Raw genomic sequence first — 26,431 nt, 5'->3', positions numbered from 1 at the left:
CACAGAAATAAACTGTTTAGCTCATCAAATCTGTACTCCCTGAATCTCCTCTTGTAATCCTGCTCCCCTGCTTGTTCCCCCCTTTAATATCCATCTTTGAAAGCAGTTTCCAAAGTTTCATTTTGGAAGAATGAAAGAGCCCTGCTTCAACATAGTTTTCAGCAAAGAAACCCGCATTCTAACTATCCATTGTATTAAGATTGTTTTCTAATCTGCCCCTTTAATTGTTTTCAGTAGCTTCAATTTGTACCTTCTAGTACTATCTCACCTTGGATACAATCTGTTTTAATCTTGGTATAGATCTTCACGATTTTGAAGCCAGTATCAGGTTACTCCATAACCTTCTCAACGCTAGTGGAAAAGCCCTAACTACTCAATTACTAATAATATAACACTACCTCAATACTGCACTGGAATGCCTGTCTGGATTATGCACATCCTTGTTTTGGTTGGTTTACCTTGATATAAAATACTTTAAGGCAACAAGTAAGGGATTATCGGAAAACCTTTCTTTCCGTTGCTGTCTTGCATTAATCCATTGAATGTAAACAGTTACTGTTGCAACTGGTGGCATTAGTTTTCTTATTAAAATAAACTGGAATATTGTTTATACTAGTTGCAGTGAGATTAGAAATTTAATATTGAATATTCTGCAGCTCATTCGGAAGCTAAGGAAAGCAGTGTCATATTATCACTGATTTGCCTAATATTTTATGCTGTTAAACTATAAATTAGAACTGAATGGGAGTGAGAAACTCTAATTTAGCTGATTTGAATTTGAGTTTCATGAAGTGGCATTGGAAGTTGTATAGTATTTTATACTGTCTTTTGAACCATTTTGTGGATTTAGGAAGTGATAGAATTGTGTCCAGCCTATTGCTGGCTTGTGCCTTTATCCTTGAGGGCATAATATTACCTACTTTCTGTTGCTGTGGTGATCTTAGTTAACAGTCAGCAGGAATGTTAGAAGTAACTGGGATGTTTTTGAAATGTATTTGTTGCATTTGGGAAGCTTAGTGTGTTCTACATTATCTTTCCGCTCTGGAACCTAGGTTTGAATCTAGGCTGGATTGGATGAAATGTTCTTTTTCAGAGTTTCAAGGAACTTGAAGTGAATTTAGACTGCCAGGTGAATAGTTTTTCTCTGGTGGTACTCTTGTTTCAGGTATCAAGGTTGAGCGGCTCAAACCTTATTTTGGACCTGAGCAGGCAATTTAGGCTAACATGCAGTGGTCGGGGAGAGAGGGTGGTGCTGCATTGCTGGAGGATCCTGCCTGTTCTGGTATTTGAAATGGTACCTTGAGATTTTAATCCACCAGAAGATTCAATGTTACACCCAACTTTTCTCTCTCAATCAGTACCATGCAAAACTAACATTAAACCCTGATTTATGTTGTGCATGGAATAATTTTCTGTACTTCAAAGTAACTGTATGTGAAATGCATTGAGGAAAGATGTGAGATGCCATAAAATGTAAGTTTTGTCACTTACACGCCACTAAATTACTAATTGCTGAGTAGAGATTAGAACTGAATCAATCTGATTCAGCAACTGCTAGCTTAGGGGGAAAATTCAAATTCACTCTTACAGTAGAAGGTGGTTCTTTCTGAACTTGGGGTTCAAGTAGCTTGATGGAAAAACTGTCTTTACAAGCCTGAGTTAACCTCTGCAGCATGTTTGTACTGCTTCCATCACCAGAATGTTGTCTGCTAATACCCCATAATGCCATAAAGTCCTTTTGTGTTCCTGTCCTCTCGAGGCTTGATGTCTCCAATGTTCTATCCAACTCCTGTAAGCTCCAACTCATCCTGAATTCTGCATTATCCTAGTCTGCATGTCTGTTACCCATATCCACTGACCTTCATGGGTTTCCTGCCCTGCTGTGTGTCAACTTTATAATTCTTGTGTTCAAATTCATTTGTTGCTTTGCACCCTCCTATGTCTCCAATCATCTCCAACCATTTGCTGCAGCTTCTGCTCTGGTTTCCTGTCATCCTTTCCCTTATTTGACATTGATGTAACCATCAGCTGGTCCACCCCCGCTCTCTCAAAATTGCTCCCTAATTGTTCTCTCCATGTTAATTCTCTCCCTTCAAAAGTCTTGTCAAAACCTACTTTATTGACCATCTTTTAGGTCATTTACTCAATCTTCACTAATTTTCATGTAAAGCATGTAAAAAGTTTTTTGTTAACCTAAGTGTAATCAGTGTCCACAGTGCTACATGTGCATTCTCTTTAGAATCGGCCTCCAATAAGGTCTAGACACCTCCTTTGTTTCTTTGCTGGTTTCTCCTCTTGCACCATCGCAATTCCATTTGACCCTGTCATACAGTTTCTCCTGTCTTCTGCTGCATCCCTTGCTCAAAATCTGTTATATCTCTAAGTTAGCTCTGCTGAAAGGTCCCCGACTTGAAACGTTAACTTTCTCTCCACAGATATGCCTGCTGAGTATTTCCAAGATTTTGTTTTTATTTCAGATTTTCAGCAACTGCAGTATTCTACTTTTTTATTAGCTCTATGATCTTTGTGTTTTGTGTTAGATTATTGCATTTACTATTTTTAAAATATAAATTTAGCAATCCTAATCCTAGTTTAGAAGGCTTGTAGGGAGGAATGGGGCCCAATTCTTCTGAATTTTCTTGAGACTCATTTTGAAACGATGTTCATTCAGCTGGCATATGTAGGGAAAATGGAAGAGATGAGGTTTCCTATGTAAACAAGCTAATCATGCTCTACAGTATTTTTAGATGTTCTCGGAATCCCTTTTAAATAACCCTTACATCAAAGCTCCTTATACAATTCAAACCACATCCGTTTTTGTGTGCCTAATGAGGAGAAAGAGGGAGAGGGAGGAAAACACAGCTCCCTTCCCTGTCCCAAGCATCTGAATTATATATAATTGACCTCAATTAAACACCCTTGCTAAATCACTACTAATACTCCGTTCTCTTGCTTGGCCTAAATAGCCAAGTGGTTATGGTACTGGGTTTGTAACCCTAAGATCAAGAGTTCAGATCTCACAATGGCAAAACTATGAAACAATGTAACTTCATCTGAAACAGATGGAAGTGGATTTTTAGGGCTTGGCCTAAATAGCCAAGTGGTTATGGTACTGGGTTTGTAACCCCAAGATCAAGAGTTCAAATCTCACAATGGCAAACTATGAAACAATGTAACTTCATCTGAATAGGAACAGATGGAAACGTGTTTGTACTCGAAAGAGTTACACCCATGAGTTTTAGCTTGGCCTAAATAGCCAAGTGGTTATGGTATTGGGTTTGTAACCCCCAGATCAAGTGTTCAAATCTCACAATGGCAAACTATGGAACAATGTGACTTCATCTGAAACAGATGGAAACAGGTTTGTACTCGAAAGAGTATCAAGAGTTCAAATCTCACAATGGCATACTATGAAACAATGTAACTACATCTGAAACAGATGGAAACGGGTTTGTACTCGAAAGAGTTACTCCGTTCTCTTCCTGTCTTATTTAATAATGCTTCACAACATGTTTAATGTTACCTTTTGGGGGGGAAGCACCCTAAACTTCAACTATAACTTTTAAATAAATAATGGAGAACTGTACTTGTTTAAGATGGAATTTAAAATGTTTTGTTTTAGAAAAAATCAGTATTAGATTATATTATTCTTGCATTCAACAGTGCATAATATTGAACACATTTGACTACACCGAAGAAAGCCATTGATTTAGAATTAAAGTAGCTTTTAACAAAGCATTTGTCAAACTTCCTGTTTAGTGCTACAATCAGAAGCCATTTATCCAAATTGGCTAACAAAGTTTCTTGCACCTTCCAGAATGTTATGTGTATTGTTATTATCTGTACTGAATCTGAAAGTCCAGTGGTTCATTTGTGGAAATGTTTAGTAATCTTGTTGCATTGGAAACCCATTTATTTATTGTACTTTATAGTTGTGAGAAAGTAGAAATGGCGGAACAGGAGCCAACCGCAGAACAGCTGGCTGCCATTGCTGCTGAGAATCTGGATGATGAATCTACAGTGAGTTACAAGGCGCCAGCACAGAAGACTCTTCAGGAGATTGAGGAACTGGACAAAGATGATGAGAGCCTCAGGAAGTACAAAGAGGTACTGCTGGGGAACCGTTCTACAATTATTGGTAGGTTGCAATTTTTGTATAACCTACTTTTGTACCAGTTGCTTTTATTCAATTTTATTTAAGGCACCCCTACCTTTCTTTTAATCTGTCATCAAACCCAACTCTCTTTTGAGTGTACACAATGATTCCAGAGAAGGGAAGTAAATTTGGTCTAAAATGTAAAACAAATGCAACAACATGTTATGTCCCACAATAATCCTCCCGATGGCTTATTGAATGTATCCAGGGAGCAGCTGAACTTTAGAGACAAACAAGATCCTAGGTTTAATCTCAAGTCTTTGCTGATTCTAGCTGGAAATGTGTGATGACAGTAGATTGGCCTCAGTACTGCTTAGTTAGGGAGGGGAAAGTTGCTTAATTCCCTCTTGAATGAGTTGAAGAGTGTCTCCTGCAGAGTATCATCTTTTAATTGACAGAGCAATAGTGGCCTTTTGTGGATGTAGCGTTGGACATCTTTAGTAAGTCAAAATTCTTCTAAAATGAATTTTCACATAGAAGATATGATAAGCCTTCTAGAATTTGGATTTCTTAGATTCTGCCAAGATGCACATCAGTATCAAGCCAAGATAAATCATCTGTTAAGTACTTCATTGCTTTTTTCCTGCATCACTGTCAAATTCATTTTCAACTTGCCACTGTTGTTTTTTATTTCCAGTCCAAGATAAATACTTCTATATAGGTGCAAAGTAAAAATCTGTGTCCCTGACAGTATTATTGCAGAAATGATTTGTCATACCATGTCTAATATGCAGTGGCATACAAGTCCTATTTCTCCTTTAAGACGCTCCCTTAAACCAATTCTTTGATGCAGATCAGTGTCTTTTTTAATTATATCGCTGAATTGATTTGGGGCAATTTTTTTTACCTTAAAGGGGCTTTATAATATAAATTCAGACTGCTTCAGTAAATAAAGGACACAATTAATAGAGAATGAGTTTGGAAGGGGTGAAAAGTAACTAGTGAGGATCAACCCTTCAAGAAAGATGAAAAAAAAGATCTGCTTGTAATCTTGCTATTGAGATCCATTACTTAAGAGTGGCTCAAAATCAATTTTTTTTTAATGAACAGAAGGCAGTTTGTATAATTACATAAAGGTAATGAGAGAAAATCCCCCTGGCAATAATAACTGGAGAATGTGCATTACCACCTTTCTGTGTAATATCAGATATTTGTATTGTTCAATAATTCAGAATCACAATGGGGAATAAAACTGATTCCTTTTGCATTATTGCAGTTTTGACAGACCAAAGAAACAGGTGCTGTTTTCGTTTGAGCAATGGAGGTTATGAGGAGATCTGATTGATGTATTCAGCATTGAATAATGTAATGTAAATTGCAGCGGAGGTTGGGGACAAACTGTTTCTACTGATAAATTAAATAGTAACTATAGTGTGTAATTTTAAGATCAAAGGGAGAAGAGAGTTAAGAGTTTTTTTTAGCAGGGGGTAGTTAAGATGTAGAATCCCCCCATCAGAAATTGTGGTGTAAGTAGAATCCATATTAGCTTTTAAGAATGAAGTGAATATATATTTGAAAATAAATACTGTTGAGGGTGGGAAAAAGAAATTAAGAAGGTAGCTCTTCCAGAGGCTCCTTTCTGTGCTGTACAATTCCGATTTTATCTCGCCCCCATTACTTGTCAATACTGTTACCTACAAAAATCTATTGATGTCACTCTTGAAAATTTCAATTGAGGCAGCATCCACAGCTTTTCAGGAGGGGTGTGTGTTCTGGATTTGCACGATTTTTGTAGCAAGTGTGTTCCCTGATTTCACTCCTAAATGACCTAGTTATAATTTTAAGATTATGCCATCTTGCTCTGGATTCCCCACAGAGGATATAGTTTCTCTGTATATAATGCCTTATGGAATGTCTTATTTTTAAAACCAAACTCTGTTTATACAAGTTATTTTCAAACTCTGACTTTTTAGGCCTTGTAATCAGACTGCACTGTATCCCGTCTACTGCCCATATATCTAAACTGGAGTTTGGTGCCCAAAACTGATTATGTAGTTCATATTGGAGTCTGACCAAGGATGGGCAAAACTGAAGCATCAATTCCTCAGCTTTGTATTCCAAAAGCCTCGAGATAAAAGCCAGCATCTTGCAATGGTATTTGTTTTAGGTCTGAAATGCACATGCTTCAAGATGATCAATCACCCTGCTGTGAATAACAGATTGAGGGAAAATAGCATTGTTTTAGGTCTATGATTAAAGCTGATAAAACTGGCTGAACCAGGGAGACTGTCATTTTCCTGGACATTTTGGTTTCTTTTAAGGATCATTATGTCAAAGGTACTCTCTGGCTTCCCCACCCCCAAAAGATTACAGTATGCACTTACATAGTCTTCATATTTTTCACATTTGTGCAAAGCTAATCTTCTTAGAAATAAATTAAATTTAATATTACAGCTGAAAATACACGTGACTGCCTTCCTAGATAGTAGTAATCCATTATTGGATAAGCTACTGTTAATATTTTAGAATTGCAATATGAAAGAACATACAGCACTTCTGCATTATTGCACTTCTATGTGGTTTCTGCAATTGCTTCAATTTGTTACATGATTGCTGTATTGTGATCCAGCTTTGAATTGATCACAGAGCTTATTGAGCATTTAAATCAAATCTTCCTGCCATTGTTTCATTTTAAGCAAGTTAAAACTTTGTCCTGAAGAGCATCCAGAGTTCTGTCTTGTAATCTGTTCTTTTAAGTTTTTAAAGCAGCATCTGACACACCCTACTGATGCACTATTAAAACTGAAGGTCTTTATTAATGTGCTGTGTGATCATGATCGGGGGAGTTACTGGAATGTTGGCTTTTCTCAGGGAGCCTGAGCTGAATTCTTGTAACATTAAGCTAATTGATAAAATATAAACATTTATGCTATTTTCCCTCAATCTGTTATTCACAGCAGGGTGAATGATCATCTTGAAGCATGTGCATCTCAGTTTATTTTACAATATGCCCTCACTGCTTATATAGTCAATGTAACCTGTATCTACATAGCTTCCCAGTGAGTGCGATGAATGCTGGGGGGATAAGGCAATATGAGCTCACTGTGATGTGGTTGGAAAATGTTTTCTTCTTTTTGAAGTGACTGTAGCAACAGTGTCTTTCACATTCTGATGCTTAAATGTAATTAACAAAAGCACATTTTATAGTTCACTGTAATAGAAAGTAGTAATCCACGTTTTCGGCTATTGCGTAAAATTCTATCTTGTTACATTTTCCAAGGAATTGATTTGTTGTACGTAAATGTAAATTGGGCAACGAAGATGAGGGGCATTTCTTGTCGATGGGATCAGCATCTAGACTTGACAGATGGGCAAAATGCCTCGGATGTAGTCCTTTGCTAGTTTCGATGAAGGGCTCGTAAAATCTTAACATTGCCTCCTACGCTTCAGATGATGGACAACTGGGCATTTTTCATTTTCTGTTATTTCTTTTTGTTCTTTTTAAAGGTTTGTGTATTTTTATTGAAGTGCTTGTGACATTTGCCTGACATGGGCAAAAGTATCCTGTGTATATTGAGTGTAACAGAACATGCATTTATCCACAAATAAACGTAGCAGTCAAAATTTGTTGCCCGTACAATAATTCTATTCATTTTTTGCAGTGGTTGCATTGTGACCCCAGCTGCAGTATTTTTTTTTTGCCAAGAGCACCTAATAAATATGGTTTCAGAATGTTAGTCTGAACCCAAAGCTGAATCTGAACAGATACAAAGGAAAGGTGGGCTTTGGACAGGTAGCTTGATTGATGTTTCTAAAATGTTAAAATTTTGTACAAACTTATGAAAGCCTCACACGGTTTCAAAACAAAAGATCTGTACCACATATTTTTAACTTGATGCACCCATCCATCCCTTAAAACATTTGTTAATTTGAATTGAAATAGATCCTGACAATAGCAAGGCATGAATTGTTAATAGTCTTCACTTGCAGGCTGTATTGGTTTTCCAAAAGACAACAGTTTGATATGAATAACTGTAAGACAGTAATTTGAGGCTCATGACAGCACCTTTTGGAAAGAATGTTTTTTCACCCATTCATATTACTGGATATTTGCCCCATCTTTGCAGCAGACAAATTCTAATGTAATTTTTGCTGTGAAAATGGAGTGTCTAGTGAGTTTCTAGCTAGTGATTTGTTGCTATAATAAAATCCCCATTTTCTTCCCCAAATTGGAACTGCCCTTTAAATATTGTAGGGAGTTTGCCTAGTTAGATTGTGTGACATATTTGTTTATGAAAAGGAAACCTTACTAATGATGGCTCTTTAGGTGGGAGAAAGGATAGTTAGGTTTTTCCTTATTCGGTTACAATTGATAAATTCTTGGCTTTAACGTGGAGCTCAATTCAGAGACTGTTTAGTTGACAGTTCAGAGCTGGGATGTTTTCCTTCTTGAGCTGTGCTCACTGTATGACGCACCAGAGCTCATCCAAAACTGTACAGTCTATATCCAATCTTGCATCATGTCCCATTTACCAGTAAACTCCATGCCTGCTGCCCTACTTTGGCTCCTGGTTCAGCAACGCTTCAATTTTTACATTTACATCTTGTTTACAAATCTGTCACAGACCTCTCTTCCCCTCCCCCCACCCCATCACCCTGCCATCTGTGTGGCCTCATCCAGCCCTACAATCCTTGAAATGAGAGCGGAGGGGAAGTCTGAAACCAGCACCAAGGGGGAGAGCAGCATTTGAAACTGGCGTGAGAGGAGAGAGCAGGGAGAGTCTGAAAACCATTTCAGCTGCTGAAGAAATTAGTTTATAAAAAAAACTGTGACATCACAGGAACCTAGTAAGTTGATTGGCCAGTAATTGCTTGATGTAAAGGACAGCGTGTTAATAGCTAGGTTAAACCACCAAGTTAAGTAGATCTATAAATAGAAGAACTAAAACTTTAATTATTTTACTTTAAAATAAATACCCAAAACACATACAACTAAAAACTATACTTAATAACAAAGGTATGTGGTACTGGCATTTAATAAGCAGTAAATTCCAGTATGCAAAGGAATTATTCTAAGTTAATTAAGAAAGTAATTACATTAAATAAGATAAGTAATAATGGCAGGACAGGTGTAATGTTGCAGCTGTGGAATTCTGGACCTTTTAGGCATCAAGGTGATTTAGGCGCCAAGATTATTGATCTGGAAGCCGAAGTACTGATACTGTAAAACATAAGGGCGGGGGAGAAATACCTGGACACGGTTCTAGAAGAAAGCCACACCTCTTAGAATAGGGCCATCTGTTTGATTAGCTGTGAGGGCTGGGAGGATGTGACCAAGAGTGAGGCAGGTAAAGGGACTGAGCAGACAGTAGTGGAGGAGCCTTAGTCTTTGCAATTTCAAACAGGTTTGAAATGTTCATCAAAGAGCAAGGGTCCAGAAGGCTATGTTGCCAGCCTGATGCCAAGGCTTGGGAAGAGGAGGATCCAGTTGTTATGGTCCATGTAGGTATCAATGACATGGGAAGGACAAGGAAGGAGATTCTGCATAGTATGAGGAACTAGGCACCAAATTAAGAAGCAGAACCTCAAAGGTAATAGTCCCTGGATTATTACCTGAGCCACATGCAAATTGGCATAGGATAAGTAGGAGATGAATGCATGGCTCGAAGACGAATGCATGGCTCGAAGACTGGTGTGGAGGAAGTGGGTTCTGGCTCATGGGGCACTGGCACTAGTACTGGGAAAAGTAGAGGCTGTACCATCGAGACAGTCTACACCTGAACCATGCTGGGAATGGTGTTCTTGCGAACTGCATAACTAGGGCAGCAGGGAGGGTTTTAAACTAAATAGTGGGGGCAAGGGATCAAATTTGGGAAGATGTGGTAAATCAAAGAGGCAAGTGAGGAAGTTGATGTGGGAAATGGGAAACAAACCATGACAGGGGCAGACAGTATAAACTTAGGAGTAAATCAGCAGGTAAGGCCAGAGGATACAAAAATAATAAAAGGTTAAGGAATAGGTCAATAGATATGCAGTGGCAGACATTTAATGGAATATTTCAGAATACACAGCATAGATGTGTTCCAACAGGAGAGAAAAATTCCAAGGGAAGGACCCACCATCCGTGGTTAACTCCAAGTTAAAGGTAGTATCAAACTTAAAGAAAAAGCATTTAATTACACAAAGATGGGTGGCAGGTCATGAGATTGGATAGAATATAAAAGAACAAAAAATGACTTGGCTAAAGGATTAATAAGGGAAAAATTGTAGTATGCAAGTAATTAGGAAAGCAAATAGAATGCTATCAATTATTGCAAGGGGAATTGAATGCAAGAGTCGAGAGGTTATGCTTCAGTTATACAGGGCATTGGTGAGACCATATCTGGAGTACTGTGTGCAGTATTATCTCCTTAAGGAGGGATGTAAATGCATTGGAAGCAGTTCAGAGACAATTTACTAGTCTAATATCTGGAATAGGTGGGTTGCCTTATGAGGAAGGCTGGACAGCCTAGACTTGTATCCGCTGGAGTTTAAAAGAGTAAGAGGCAACTTGATTGAAACATATAAGATCCTGAGGGGACCTGACCGGGTGAATGTGGAATGGGTGTTTCCTCTTGTGGGAGAATCTAGAACTAGGGGTCACTGTTCAAAAGTAAGGGGTTGCCCATTTAAGACGGATGAAGAGAAATTATTTTCTGAGAGTTGAGCGTATTTGGAACACTTCCTCAAAAGGCTGTGGAGGCAGAATCTTTGAATATTTTTAAGGCAGAGCTAGAAAGATTCTTACAAAAACAAAAAACTGCGGATGCTGGAAATCCAAAACAAAAACAGAATTACCTGGAAAAACTCAGCAGGTCTGGCAGCATCGGCGGAGAAGAAAAGAGTTGACGTTTCGAGTTCTCATGACCCTTCGACAGAACTAGACAGTTCTGTCGAAGGGTCATGAGGACTCGAAACGTCAACTCTTTTCTTCTCCGCCGATGCTGCCAGACCTGCTGAGTTTTTCCAGGTAATTCTAGAAAGATTCTTGATGAGCAAGGGGTTGAAACGTTATTGGGGGTAGGCAGGAATGTGGAGTTGATAAAATTAGATCAGCCAAGACCTTACTGAAGGATGTAGCAGCCTCAAAGGGCCAAGTGGCCAACTCCTCCTAATTCAAATGTTTGTAGATGTCTGCTTCCTCCAATTTTGGCCTCTTCTCCATCCCTGATTTTCATTGCTCCACTATCTACAGCTGTACCTTCAGCTCTCAAGACTCTATACTCTGGCATTCCCTCCCTAAATCTCCTTACCCCTCTCTTTTAAGCTGCTTCTTCCAGCTTCATGCTTTAAGCTTTTGATCATTCCTCCCGTAACATCTCCCTATTTGGCATTATGTCAAATTTTATTTGATAATGCTCCTGTGAAATTCATTGGGTCGTTATGCTACATTAACGTTCTGTATAAATGCAAGTTGAGCTTTTGCTAAACATTTAGCTGCTGAAAAAGATCAGTCTTAATTATCTGTCAATAGAACGGGAGATTCAGTTATTCATTTCATTGCTTTTTATCAGCCTGTGCATTTAGTCTTTTACTTGCTGTTCTAGGACAAGTTGATTATTACACAAAAAAAACTGCAACTTTCACGTTATATGTCTGATAGTTGCATTTAGTAATGCCTTTTTGATTTTTTTTCCCTGCTTTATCCAGATGTGGCTAACTTTCCAGGTGAATTTGTTCTCCTGTTTACATGTTGCACTGTTTTTCAATTTAAGAAGTTATTGGTTTATATTCTCCAATGGACCACACTGTAGTTATTTTTGAGCTGAACTTGAAATGAGTGTGAAGCTGATATAAAACATGAAGTGTAGTTTCAGAGCAATACTATACTGAACCATTTCATACAAGAAGACTGCTGTGCACAATATCTTGCGAATTTGCCATTTATGGATTTTGTAAGTCAGTACTTGTGGTACAAAGTGGTTTGACATGTCATAACCTCTTCATAAAATAAAACTTGCTTTTTTTCTTAACAAGACTGGATAAGTTGCCAGCTAGGTGTCCAGAGGTTTTACATAACACAAAACAGATGCTTTAAATCTAGTTATGCTAACTCGGTATGTTGTAATTAAGCCCTTCTTATAATTAACTTTGTTATAAAATGCTTTCTTGGGTGTTATGATTTCCCTAATTTGTCTTATGCATGATCTTTAGATTTCAATGTTCTTTACTGACAATAGTCAAGTTTTCCACTGATTCTTCACGCAGGTGTACATTATTGAACTCTGACTCAGTGGCTAAATACAACATCTTGTGATACTGAAAAATACTGGTGTACTTCCCAAGATAAATTTCTGATCAGTACTGAGTTTGCTAATCTTTGGGGGTAGTGGTAGAGACCTTATTGTCTCAGGGAAATGGAAAGAGAGAAATCTGGCTGGGTTGTTATCCAGTGACTCATACTGGAAAACTTGTGTGTAGCAATCAAATGAGATTGGTTTAGGCTTGGCTGTTCTACCACCCCATCCCCCATAGCCAACAACCTGTCAGCCCTCGCTCTTAAGATGCACGTTTTAAGGCTGGCCTCTCTGGAATGCTGTAGGTGCTTGTTGAATTGCTCCTGAACAAATGCTAACATACCCATAGAAAATTTTTTATCAAGTAGAAGAATTTCTGTTTAGAAATGGAATTGAAAGTATGTAAAGAAGACAGGCAACCTGCTGTGCAGGAACTATTGGGACCACCTTCACCTGACACTAGGACCAGTGTACTGGTGAATTGCATAACTAGGGATGTAGAGAGGACTTTAAACTAAATAGTGGGTTAAAAGGTTCATGTGAGGGGAAATTTGGAAAGTTAGAGAAAAGACAAGGCAATACTGCAGGGTAGCAATGTGTGTAATGATAACCAGAGTGTGACAGGAAGGCAGAGTGTACAAACATGAGTGGTGCAGCAAATAAGATCAGAAGGGAAAAGTGGCAAAAGGACAGAATTAAAGGCTCTTCATCTGAATCCGTGCAGCATTCGTAACATGATGGATGAATTGAAAGTACAAATAGAAATAAACAGCTTGATATGATAGCAATTAGAGACATGGTTGCCAGGCTGGGACCAGAATATTGAAGGATATTTGACATTTTGGAAGGGCAGGAAGAAAGGAAAAGGAGGTCAAATGGCTCTGTTAATTAAGGTTGAGATCAGTCCAGTGGCGAGAAATGATCTTGGTTCAATGATTAAAATGTAGAATCATTTTGAGTGGAGATGAGAAATAGCAATGGAAAGAAGTCACTGGTGGGAGTGGTTTATAGGCTCCCTGACAGTAGCTATGCTGTGAGGCAGAGTATAAATCAATAAATAATCGGGGCTTGTAAGAAAGGTAGTGTAAAAATTGTGGGAGATTTTTAATCTTATAGATTGAACTAATCAAATTGGCAAAAATAGCCTGGAGGATGAGTTCATAGTGTATTTGGGACAGTTTCTTTGCACACTACATTCTGGAAACAACCAGGGAGCAGGCTATTTTAGACCTGGTAATGTGTAATGAGACAGGATTAATTAATGACCTCACAGTAAAGGATCTTCTAAGTAAGACTGATCATTTCAGATTCAGTTTGAGGGTGAAAAATTTGGGTCTAAAACTTAAATGATGCTGGGAGATGTTTTCCTTTGTGGGGGAATCTATAACTAGGGAGCACAATTTAAAGATGAGAGGTCTCCCATTTAAAACCAATAAGGAGGAGTTTCTTCTCTGAAGATCGTTAGTCTTTGGAATTCTCTTCCGTACACAGCACTGGAGACTGGGTCATTGAATACATTCAAGGCTGAGTTAGATGGATTTTTTGGTCTACCAGGGAGCTAAGCGTTATGGGGATCAGGCAAGAAAGTTGAATTGGGTCACAATCAGTTCAGCCATGATATCAAATGGCAAAGCAAGTCCAATGGGCTGAGTGACCTACTCCTATTCATAACACAAGAAATGGGGACAGGAGTTCCTGAGGAACAGGACCATATGGCCTGTTGAGCCTGCTCCGCCATTCAAGACAGTAATGGTTGCTCTTGGGCTTCAAATCCACATTTCCGCCTGCTCCCCCATAATCCTTGATTCCTTGAGAGATCAAAAACCTGTCTATCCCAGTTTTAAATATGTTCAATATTGGAGCAGCGACAGCCCTTTGGGGTAGAACATTCCAAAGATTTGCACCCTTTGAGTGAAGAACTTACTCCTCATCTCAGTCCTAAATGATCGACCCTTTATCCTGAGACTGTGCCCCTGTGTTTTAGATTCCCTGGCCAACGGAAACGATCTGTATCCACCCTATCAAGCCCCTTCAGAATCTTGTATGTTTCAATGAGGTTACCTCATTCTCCAAAACACCAAACAATATAGGTTTAATTTACTCAGCCTCTCATCTATTTCTTATGATCTTGTATCAAGCTGCAACTGTATAATTTAGGGTGTGAGGTTTAAAGGCCATTCAAGCTTTGCTTTGTTTACTATTTCATGTGGGAGGAGGAAAGGGAAAAGAGCACAGTAACTTTCCTCGGAGGATTAAACATGTTGTGCAGAATCATTTAATACAGCTACTTTTGTATAGTCTGTGTTAAGGAGTAGGCATTCTAAGCTTGTTGTGAGGCAAAACTGGCACAATGGATTTCCTGGTTTAGATTGCGATTATGTAATGGATGGTGGTATAACTTCTTAATTCTGAGGTCTTGGTGTCAGTCAGTTTTCAGAAGGGAAAGGGTAGAACCCATGCTGTTGTCACACCTAGTGAAACTCCTATTTTGGGGAAAATGTACAAAGTTAAAACAAATGATTTTAGATGACTTTCAGTTACTTCTCTTTAGCTCTGAAGAAGAGTCATATGGACTCAAAACGTTAACTCTGTCTTTCTCTCCACAAATGCTGTTGGACCTGCTGAGTTTTTCCAGCACTTTTTTTTTGTTTCAGATTTCCAGCACCTGCAATATTCTGCCTTTTTCAGCTGACATTGTTTACAAAGACCCAGTGTTACCTTGGCATATCAGCGCTGGCTTTGATTTGACATTGTTAAAGGTGTTGGAATCAACATGATTTTAAGCATGGAGTTATGAAACGAAAACTCTGGAATTCAACAATTGCATTAAATGTATCTAGAGTGTTAATATTCTGCTTAATGTACAAACGAACATACAAAATAGGAGCAGAAGCCCTTGAGCCCGCTCTGCCATTCATTAAGGTCATGGCTGATCTGTACAGTATATTCAGGTTGTATATTATTTCTAACTTGATTCGTAGTTGACCATAGGATAAACTATAGTTTGTTCAGTGTTAACTTAGCATAGAGCCAGAATGATTGCAACTGCTCTCAATGCTCTGGGGCAGAAAAGTGTTTCTAATAATGCAAGTTTACTTCTAAAGGCACTGAGAATTTAATTTTTTGTTGATAATGTGACTAAGCATTGGAGCAAGTGGTTAAAATTGAAATCCTTCAGTTGCATTTCCTGGAACTTTTTCATAAATGAGAAAAATGAACTTTGACCGAATAAAATCCACTGTCTTAATATGCTTAAACCATGTTTGGAATTTTGGAGGCTGCAGTTCAAAGAAAGTAGACACATAACATTTAAAAAAGAAACACAGGCAGCTTGTCTTACTGCATTGTTTGACAGTTTCCAACTGTTTGCGCTGCAGGCTGGTGCACAGCATTCTGGTTTGTCACTTTTAAAGAGAAGTTTTCACTATTTGCTTCAACAGCAACTTGTACAACGCTTCTAAAGTTGTAAAATAACCCATGACGTGGTGTAATCAAACACTGACCTGAAGTTCGGGGAAAAGGTTAGGGAGGTGACTGTTTCACCAAATTTGAGATCAAAGATTGTTGCTTCCCTATTTGAAGGAGATTTAGCGTGGTATTGCTTGGATGATTTAGGACGTGGAAGCTGAATATACTCATGGTAAACTTATAGTTCAGATTTTTATACGGAGTTGAACTTGTAGCAACTTACAAATTTAATGAGGATATTACTTGAGTAAAACCATAAACCCATGTCAAGAGAAGTGATATTTAAATCTTTACTAGTCTTGCTCTGACCTTTTAAAATTTGCTTTGTATTGAGAACTGTGTTTAGAGATCAGTTTTTATTGTTTATTTTTTATTTACAGACCCAAATGTTCCAAATGTTCAAGTGATTCGATTAACACTGGTGTGTGCAACTGCGCCTCAGGCCTTAGTCTTGGATTTAACAGGTGAGTAAAGCTCCCTACTTGAGATCTTCATAATCATGAAATGTGCACATCTATTCATATGTATAATTTTCAAAATAGTGTTAAAATCGATTTTATGTTTTACTAGTTTGAACCTCTGTCCCCTTGTCTTATGGTTGTAGTTTAATTTGAAGTAGTGTTTCTGTACCATTTGCTGTTTTATACTGTCATTTCAGTCTTTAAAGGCTGAAAATTGTAAATTTCTCCCGCCTTTCTTCATAACCGTCTCTAGCCAAGAATCAGTCTCATCCTTTTCAGGTCTTGAATATCTTCTGTGTGTCTTGATGACCATAAGTTAAGTACTGCATCAAGGTGTGACCAGAGCACTGTACAGTTTCTAGGATAACTTGCTCTGACCTATTCCCACCTCTATAACATCGCCAGACTTTGCCCCAATCTCAGCTCATCTGCTGCTGAAGCCCTCATTAATGCATTTGTTATCTCCAGATTTGACTATTCCAACACACTCTTAGCTGACCTCCCACATTCTACTTTCTGTAAACTTGATGTCATCCATAACTGCTGCCTGTCCTAACTTGCACCGAGTACTGTTCACCTATCATCCTTGTGCTCGCTGACCTATGTTGGTTACATTGACCTGCATTGATCAATCAAGCCCTCGATTTTAAAATTCTCACCCTGCTTTGCAAATCCCTCTGTGGCTTCGCCCTTCCCTGTGTCTGAAATTTCCTTCATCGTCATGATTGTTTGACATATCTGCGTTCATCTAATTCTGACCTCTTGAACATCCTTAATTTTAATTGGTTCTCCATTGGTGGCGCGGCCTTCAGATGTCTATTCCCTCCCTTAATCTCTCTGCCTTTCTACCTCTTTCTCTTGCTTTAAGACGCTCTTTAAAACCTACCTCTTTGACCAAACTTTTGGCCATTTGTCCTAATGTTGCTTTATGTGGCTTATGCTGAATTTTGCTTTGTATCCCTCCAGTGAAACACCTTGAGACCTTTTAATATGTTAAAGGAACTTTAGAATGTATTGTTTTGGCTTTATAAGTACTCACTCTGTTAGCCTCATTTACAGCTCTGCAATGATTGGACATGTTGAATGTAAAAATCTAGTTGCACCCCCTCAATTTTTTTTCACCTCCTATTTTAGTACTTCACAAACTCAGTGTTATCTGCTTTTCCTTCCTATGGCAGTATTTTATACTTTTTCATATGTTAATGAAAAGAACAAGATTTAATATTTGGTCTAATTTTTTTTTGTTTGGCTGGATTGGCTCATCACATTCAATTGCCATTTTATTTTGATGTCTGAATTTCAGAATTCTAGCCACTAACGCAAGTTTAAAATGAGGTTGCCTTATATTCCATTTGAGCTATAGCTTTAGTTAGCTTTAGAACAAACATTTGTGTATAGCAATTAAAGGGAAGAGCAGTTAAATGGTGATGCTGGGTCCTTTTACTCCATGCAGGATTGTAGGACAGTTCAATAGCCTGCTTTCTTTAAGCAATCATCTAGTATGTTGATATGCGTTAGTGTTTTCAGCAAACAGTAGTGGTTGGAAACTAATTTATGACACTGTGACACAGATTTAGAATTTAGGTCTTTTGTACATGGGTCTATGTTTGATTCTGAACTTCAAAGTGTATCTGCTTACTCACCCAAGATAATCTACCTCTTGGCAATATTGCCTGCACTAATCCCATTGGCGTTCAAAATCCTTGTTTTGCCTATTTATCTTTCCACTTATGCAACAACCTCCAGTTCTGTCCTGGCACTTGCTGCCTACTCTGGTCATCTGTGTCCTCCTTTCCTTCAGTCATCATGCTCTGTTGGGAGCTCCCTTCCGAAGTGTTCTGCCAAGGCACATCTCTTTCCTCTTTGAAAAGCTTTCTCATTTGATTTTGCTTTCTGTAACCTTGCTTTTAAACACTTGCCGAAGTCCTGCTTAGTTTCTGGCACCTTTTTTTTTAAAGGTGCCTTGGACCTTTTCACTCCATTAAAGTGTAATTTTGTTTAGAAACACTCATGCAGTTTGAAAGTGCAAGATTAAGGTGCTTAAATTTATAAATAATTTGTACTTGTGTATGTCAAAATGTCTTTATTTTCAGGTGACCTTGAGAACTTTAAAAAGCATCCTTTTGTACTGAAAGAGGGCGTGGAATACAAGATCAAAATCAGCTTCAAGGTGTGTTTCTGTACTTAAAATCATAAATGCAATGGTGAGATCATTGAATGATTTAAATGTGCTGTACCTGGCTTTGTCAATTCGGGCAAATGTTTGTTTGCTGTCGGCTGTAGCCTCCAACTCCTCTCTCTCCGCGGCCTCTATCCCTTTAGTACAATGTCATTAACAACCTGAAGTCTGGAACAAGCAATTCTTTGATTTAAGAACAGATTTGCAATGTAGCAGTCAGCTTTGTCAGATTAACAAATGGCTCCATTGTTATGATTGCGAAGCTGCCCCAACTTTATGCTAAAGAAGATTAGAATTCAGAATTATGACTGCTTGGTTCTATTTTTAGACTTGTTCCTGTTGTATACATTTTCTTCCAGTGTGGTTACAAAAAATGGAATAGCTTGGAAAACTGGCAGAAAAATTAAATTAACCCAGTGGGAAAATATAAGAAGTTACTATGAATGAAGTTCTCCAGTAGGCATGGAGGTTATTCTAATATTTGGGGGAGATGGTGGCAAAGTTAATGTCACTGTACTTGTAATCTAGAAGCCCAGGCTAATGCTCTGGGGACATGAGTTCAAACCCCACCACAGCAGCTGGTGGAATTTAATTTAAATTAATAACATTTGTCACTGAAATCTAGCCTCAGTAATGGTGACCATGAACCTATAATCAATTGTCACAAAAACCCATCTGGTTCATGAATGTCCTTTAGGGAAGGAAATCTGCCATCCTTACCCAGTCTGGCCTGCATGTGACTCCAGACCCACAGCAACGTGGTTGACTCTTAACTGCCCTGGAAATGGCCAAACAAGCTGCTCAGTTCAAGGGCAATTAGGGATGCGCAACAAATGCTAGCCTCATTAGCAACTCCCATATCCCATCAAAGAATAAAACAAAAATTTGCTAGTCTCGCCCATGTAGGCTGAAACAGACTAACAGGGTGAAAACTCTCAGCTTGCAGCATGTGAGCCTCTCAGCAGCATGCTACTCTTTGATTTTTTTTTCTCACACCTTCTCCCTACCATCCTTTGCTGCTTGCATGTGGTTGTGACTGATGTTTCTTGGTGGCAACCAATATCCTAATGGTACCTTTCCCAAAGTGTGGCAAGTTGTGTGATAGTCTTGATAGTGAGCATTAGCAGGCATTTTGTCTAGGGCAGCATCACATTTGAGCTTGATCATGCCCTTGGCTAATATCCAACAGGCAAGAGACCTAGATAGTAATCAGCAACAGAAGCCCCTGACTCACAAGTGCTGAGATAATTGGAGCAACCAACTGACTTCTAAGTTGTGCTAATCAGATACTGCACTAGTTCCTGACCTCTGTGTGACATTTAATATCTTACTGGGATTTCTTTTTATAATCTTTCAAATTAGCAAACAACTACTATATAAATCTAGGGTTAATTATCTTGGTTACAAAGCATTAATGCAGTTACACATTTCAGATGGTTTAATAAAGTATGAGTGATTTCTATTGTGTCTAGATAGAAGTGCTACAATTGTAGTGTCTCTTGACTAAGGAGAACAATCAGCCAAGGCTCCTGCATCTGATTGTCCAGTTTGCACTGCTGCAAATTGCATTTATTGGGATAGGATTGGTCGGACCTTGCAGTGATTTCCCTTCATGCGTGATCTCTGTTCTACTGCATCATCACCTCTCTTGGCCCCTGCACTGTTTCTCATCGGTCACACCACTTGTCTGGTGTCTTGTACTGGATTGGTCAAAAGTATCCCCAGCTAAATATTAGGAAGACCAAAGCTGTTGTTTTCAGCCCCTCCCGCATTCTGTTCCCTAGCTAATATCTAAGGATGCGCCAGATCCTTATGTGTTGTATTTGACCAAGTTATCCAACTGCATATGCACGCCATCAAAAATGCTTCAGCGCCATAACATTGCCCATCTCTACCTTCAGCTCTTCTGCTGAAACCATCAGCCATGATTTTATCATCTCTGGGCTTGTCTGTTCAAATGCTCTCCTAGCTGGCCTCCCATCCTCCGCTCTCTATAAACTTAAGCTTAACCAAGACTCTACTGCCTGTATCCTAACTCGCACTAAATCCTGTTCATTCGTTACCTCTGTGCCCATGAACTTAAATTAGCTCCTGATTTGGCAAAGCCTCAATTTGAAAATTTATACTCATGTTTTCAAATCCCTCCTTGGCTCGTCTTTATATCTCTAAACTTCTTGAGCCCTCACAGTTCTCTATACTGCCCCAATGCTGGCTGCTTGTGCATCCCTGATTTTAATTGTTCCACAATAGTGGCTGTGCCTTGAACTGCCTGGACCCTAAGCTCTACCTCTTCTCGGTCCTAATATCTCATTACGTGGTTGTCAAATTTTGTTAACGTTCCTGTGAAGCATTTTGAAATGTTTTACTATGTTAAAAGCATTCTATTAATACAAATTGTTGCTGATGCATGTAGAAATTCATGAGGAAATGTTGTTAGTGTGTGTCATTGTATTTCAGCACTAGTCCTCATTCTCTGCTGAGAGGAGAGGTGATTATCGCTTTGAAATCCATCGTTTTATCCATTCTATTTAAGATACAATTTTAACTTTGTGGGTCCATTCTTACACCCTGTCTGCGAAGCTATCTACTGGTATGCTTCATGCCAATGGAAAATTAAATTTACAATGGGCAAGCATGTTGAAAAAAAAAGTTTGTTCTCAGGAATGAGCATGTGTTTTATGTCAAAGACTTGTGATGGAAGTTAAATCACTACAAGGATTAGCATCCATTGTATCAATAGCTGAGAGGTCATGTGTTTACTGAACCTCTCCATTTCTCCAGGTTAATAAAGAAATAGTCTCTGGGCTGAAATATGTTCAGACAACGACGAGGAAAGGAATAAAAAGTGAGTACAAGCGTGTCACTTGCTCTTGATGTGTAATTAAAAGTCTGTTTATAATGTAATTGCCATGAAAATCATGTTTTTTAAGCTCCACTTCCTTCATATACCCTTTTCCAAAAAGCAGCCTTTTCCTCTTCTCCCCTCCCCAACCAAATACAAATGCACTCTAGTTCCTCTTCAAAATAATGCAGATCTCAAATGCAGCAACTGTGTTACTTCAAACAAAACAGATTTGTGTTGTTTTAATTTTTTGATACATTTAGAATTCATAGTTAATATTGTGATTTGAACCTTGGGCTGTTGGGGTAGATATTGGTTCTGTTTGTTGGTGATAAATTGTAAACAAGTAATAAAATTCAGAGTTCTACGTTACTCATAGGGTAGATTTCAAAACTGGGATATCTGATTTGGACACCCTGAAAATCTATAAGGGAAATAAATGATACAAATGCACAGCAGTTCTGACTTCCTCAGAAGAGAAATTTTTCCCAATATTACTTCTTAAAGAATGTTTTCTCTCTTTGTTTTATGTCATGAGAAAACATCTAACATGTCAGCCACAATGTTGTGTACTACCCACAGGAATCGGTGGAGAGTTTGGGTGTCCATTCAGCAGGATAAAACCGGGTGTTACATATCACCTCCAAAGATGCATGTTATTTTTTTTAGGATTAAACTTGGTGTTTCTCATTTTCCAGGTCAAAGACCACTCCTGTAAGTGAACCCTCACTTCCCAGGAAGCAGAGTGTGACATCTGGTTAATGTAGCCATAATCCATTCAAACCTAATTCCAGGTCACCTTTACACTAATTGACCAATTTGCATTAAATTCCTGTTGATACAGCTGTGGCTAATTAGAAAAGTTAAGGATGGTACTAGAATAAAAGAGGGTTACAATGTTGCCCACAAGTGTAGTAACCCTAAGGATTGGGAAAGTTTTAAAAATGCACAACGAATGACCAAGAGAGGGATAGAGGGTGAACAACAGAATGCAAATAAAGTAGTAAGAAATATAAAAACAGATTGTAAAAGCTCCTATCCATTTGTAAAAAGGAAGAAATTAGCTGAAATAAGTGTGGATCCCTTAGGGGCAGAAATAGGGGGAAATTATAATGGAGAATAAAGTGGCAGAAACGCCAAGCAAATAATTTATCTGACTTTGTGTGGGAGATTTAACATATCAGAACATGAGGGAATTGAAAAATCTAATGAGTGAGGAACTCAGTGTCAGTGTGGAAAAAGTACTGAAGAAATTAATGGGACTAAAAACTGACTAATCCTGCACCTGTTGGCCTACACCCTAGGGTTTTAAGTAGTAGCTGCAGAGATAATAGATGCATTGAATAAGATCTTTCAGGATTCTCTAGATTCTAGAACAACTCTAGATTAGGCAGTCGCAAATGTAATAAAAACAAAAAAACTGCGGATGCTGGAAATACAAAACATAAACAAAAACAGAATTACCTGGAAAAACTCAGCGGGTCTGGCAGCATCGGCGGAGAAGAAAAGAGTTGACGTTTCGAGTCCTTATGACCCTTCGACAGCAAATGTAAACCTTACTGTAGGGTAGATGGGGGGGGGCAATCGGATGTTGCATATTTGGATTTTCAGAATGTATTTGATAAGGTATCACAATAGGTTGTTACACAAGATGAGGGGTCATGGGATTGGGAGAAATATATTGGTATGGATTGAGGATTGGTTAATGGACAGAAGGAATAAACGGTCATTTTCAGGATGGCAGGGTGTAACTTGAGTACTAGGGCCTTAGTTGTTTGCAATCTATGTCAGTGCCTTTAGATGAGGTGACCAGGTGTAAAATACCCAAGTTTGATGCAGAACTAGGTGGGAAAGTAAGCTGCAAAGAGATCTAGATAGGTTGTGAGTGGGCAAGATAATGACTGAGTATAATGTGGGAAAATGAGGTTTTTTGCTTTGTACGGAAAGATAGAATTTTTTTTTTAAATAGTGAGAAACTATTAGATGACGGTATTTAGAGAGATTTGGTTGTCTTTGTACATGCAATATACAGTTAACATGCAGGTGTCCAGTAAGCAATTATGAAGGCAACTTGTATGTTGACCTTTATTGAAAGAGAGTTGGAGTACAAGATTGAGGAAGTCTCTATTGAGGAAGTCTCTAGTTGTTCAAGGCTTTTAGGCCATACTTGAAGAACTGTGAACAATTAGTGTTAGAGGGTGCAGTGAAGGTTCACTAGATTGATTCCTAGGGTGAGAGGGTTGACCCTATATTCTCCAGAGTTTAAAAGAATGAGAGGTGATCTCATTGAAATGTATATAATTCTGAGGGCACTTGCCTGGTAGGCTGCTGAGAGGCTGTTTCCATTGGCTAGACTTTCTAGAACTAGGGGTCATAGTAAGGGGTTGGCCATTTAGGATTGAGATGAGAAACTTCTTCACTCAGCATGGTGAATCTTTGGAACCCTCTACCCCAGAGGGTGATGGATGCTCAGTCATTGAGTATTGTTCAGGGCTGAGATTGATAGAATTTTTGACATTAAGGGGTTCAAGTACTGTGAGGATATAGCAGGAAAAGAGATTTGGGAATTGAGCCATGATCTTAGTGAATAGCAGAGCAGGCTTGAGGAGCTATTTTGTCCTACTGTTCCTTCAGTTAAATCTGGAACTCCCCTCCCCTCCCAATAAGCAGTTGAGAGTTGAAAAATTCAAAACACAGGTTTTTGTTAGGTAAGGATATTAAGGGTTACAAAACCAAGGTGGCTGGCTGGAGGTAAGATGGAGATAATCTATGATTTAATTGAATGGTGGAACAGAATCAAGGTGCTGAATGGCTGGCTCTTATCCTCCTAGATGGGAGAGAAGTGGGGGTGGTCAATAGTGAGCCCTTAGAGTACATGATAGCTGGAGTGTGGAAATAAACTGATATGCTTTAAGTAATCATGTATCACAACTGTTTGCTAGGTAAATATCCGAAGCAGACCTCTGTGGGGCTTGGTTGTAGATGTACTAGTGTGAGAAGGTAAATAGATGATTCATTAAAATACTTTTTCTTGTACATTTTGAACAGTTGATAAATCTGATTACATGGTGGGGAGCTATGGTCCGCGTGACACCGAATACGAGTTCCTTACACCACAGGAAGAAGCACCCAAAGGAATGATGGCAAGAGGCAGCTATGTTATCAAATCCCTTTTCACAGATGATGATCAGCACAACCACCTCTCTTGGGAGTGGCAGCTCAATATCAAGAAGGATTGGAAAGATTAATCAATGCAAGACCAGCCGTAGTCCATCCAATTGAAACAAAAAATACACCTCCTGTACCAAAGTTATCTTTTTTGAAAAGGAACAAAAAATGTGTTAGATTTATACTGCACAGCGAGATCATTGGCAAAAGAAAATCAAACCCATTTTTTTGTAAGACACAGGTCAGAGGCATGGCTACATGTTTCATTCCCCAGTCTCATTTTAATTTGTTTTTGTTCTTCCAACAGCTGCCTTTTGTGGGGGGGAGAGGGGCTGCAGTTTTGATTTAAGAGGAAGCAATGAGTAAATTAGACTCGGCTTGGTGTCTTGACGCAGTGGGGATTTGACCACTTCTCGTCTATTTCATAAACACAGTGCTAAGTTTGGAAATTTGAATGATCACAATAATGTTTCAACCAGGCAGAAGAATATAATATAAATTGTTAGGGGCCGTTCTTTCATGAATATAAAAAAAAAACCTGTAATTTTTATTCTGTGTAACCATGTTGCCTTATGTACGCTAAAATTGTTTTTGGAAATAATGGCAGAAGAAAAAAAAATCATGGTACAATTTCTTAAAGTCTTTTATACCAGTAGCATGGATCCAGAACCCATTTTATCTGACTAGATGCTTGTGGGTGTGATAGCACTGCACTGGAGCTAGTCTGATCAGTGCTGACATCTCTGTGAATGCACACCTATTAAAAGTAGTATTTCAAATGTACAAAATTGAGTATTGAAGGCCTACAGTTCCTAAAGAGAGATTTTTGTGTTGTTTCTTGGCATATTACAACAGAGGAAACCCTGTACAGGTTTGCAAGTAGCAGGTGCTAAATGGACCTGCCTGAACACACATTTCAGCAATAGATGAAGCGTCAGCCAAAAAGATGAAGAAACGTTGCTTCAGAGTGTTGGAAAGGGATGATGGAACTCACATTATGCCTCTTTGTATTTTGTGCCTCATATCAATCTGTGTCAGTATACCAATCCTGGATTCTGTGCTCCATTGACCAGCTAATTTTAGTTCAATAGTTCGATTTTTGAATGTGGCTTATTCAAGAAATAGCGTTCTAGGCAGTCAGCATGCATCATTGGAAATCTGTAGCCATTGAGGTTAGAACTGGGACCAAATGTGATTTTTACCTGTTTGTCTTGCCATATCCCTGCTCTTCCCCTTTTAAGATAATAGATTTTTTTATGTTCTCTTGTGACTCCTGTGTAGACTGGACATTAACAGGTTAAAGAACAGTACCCTCATTTTCACAACAAATATAATAAAGTATTCCGACTAAATGTTTCGTCTTTTGTCAGCTTGCATTGTATAATGCCTTTAACATTGTAAAACATCCCAAGGCTCTTCACATGCACTATCGGACAGAATTTGGCACCAATCCACATGAGAAATTACAGGTAACCAAACGTCAGAGGTAGGTTGTATGGATGATTGCTGGAAATCTAAAACATGAACAGAAAATTAAGGAAACACTGGCAGCAACTATGGAGTGAGAAAGGGCTAATGTTTCAGGTTGGTCTTGGAGCTTGGACAGAGTGGGTGCCGAGAGCCTATTTTTCCCATCTGTGAAGTCTAGAGAATAAGGAGTTTCTTCACTCAGGATTGTGGATGCTAAGTCATTGAATGTATTCATGACTGTGATTGAAGAATTTTTAGCAACAGGGAGAATGGGGCAGTAAAGTTGAGTTGAGGTAGAACATTAACCATGACCTTGGTGGAGCCAGCTTGAGGGGTTGTACTTCTCTGGTGTTTATTGCTTGTGGGTGCTGACAAAGAGAATTCTGTTGCTTTGCAAAACAAGTCCAACTTTCCAGCAAATGTGGAAGTAGAAGAGGAACCTGTCATCCTGTTCCTACTAGAATGAAAAGC

At 38.7% G+C, this 26,431-nt stretch overlaps 1 protein-coding gene across 3 annotated transcripts in view; it reads left to right on the top strand.

The window, feature by feature from the left end:
* Positions 1–25,842, top strand: part of arhgdia (Rho GDP dissociation inhibitor (GDI) alpha) — a 50,889-nt gene extending 25,047 nt beyond the window's left edge. For all 3 annotated transcript variants that reach the window (XM_041216996.1, XM_041216998.1, XM_041216997.1), the window contains exons 2-6: positions 3,933–4,138; positions 16,221–16,304; positions 18,395–18,471; positions 21,262–21,325; positions 24,371–25,842. In XM_041216996.1, the coding sequence (XP_041072930.1) occupies positions 3,949–4,138; positions 16,221–16,304; positions 18,395–18,471; positions 21,262–21,325; positions 24,371–24,570 (615 nt within the window). In that variant the 5' untranslated portion in view covers positions 3,933–3,948 and the 3' untranslated portion in view covers positions 24,571–25,842. The remainder of the gene's footprint in view (positions 1–3,932; positions 4,139–16,220; positions 16,305–18,394; positions 18,472–21,261; positions 21,326–24,370) is intronic.
* The last annotated feature ends 589 nt before the right edge of the window (positions 25,843–26,431 follow it).

The sequence above is a fragment of the Carcharodon carcharias genome, chromosome 22 (assembly GCF_017639515.1).
Source record: "Carcharodon carcharias isolate sCarCar2 chromosome 22, sCarCar2.pri, whole genome shotgun sequence".
NCBI classification, from domain to species: Eukaryota; Metazoa; Chordata; class Chondrichthyes; order Lamniformes; family Lamnidae; genus Carcharodon; species Carcharodon carcharias.
Note: the sequence above shows the minus strand (reverse complement) of the source record. Positions and strands in the feature narration are given on the sequence as shown.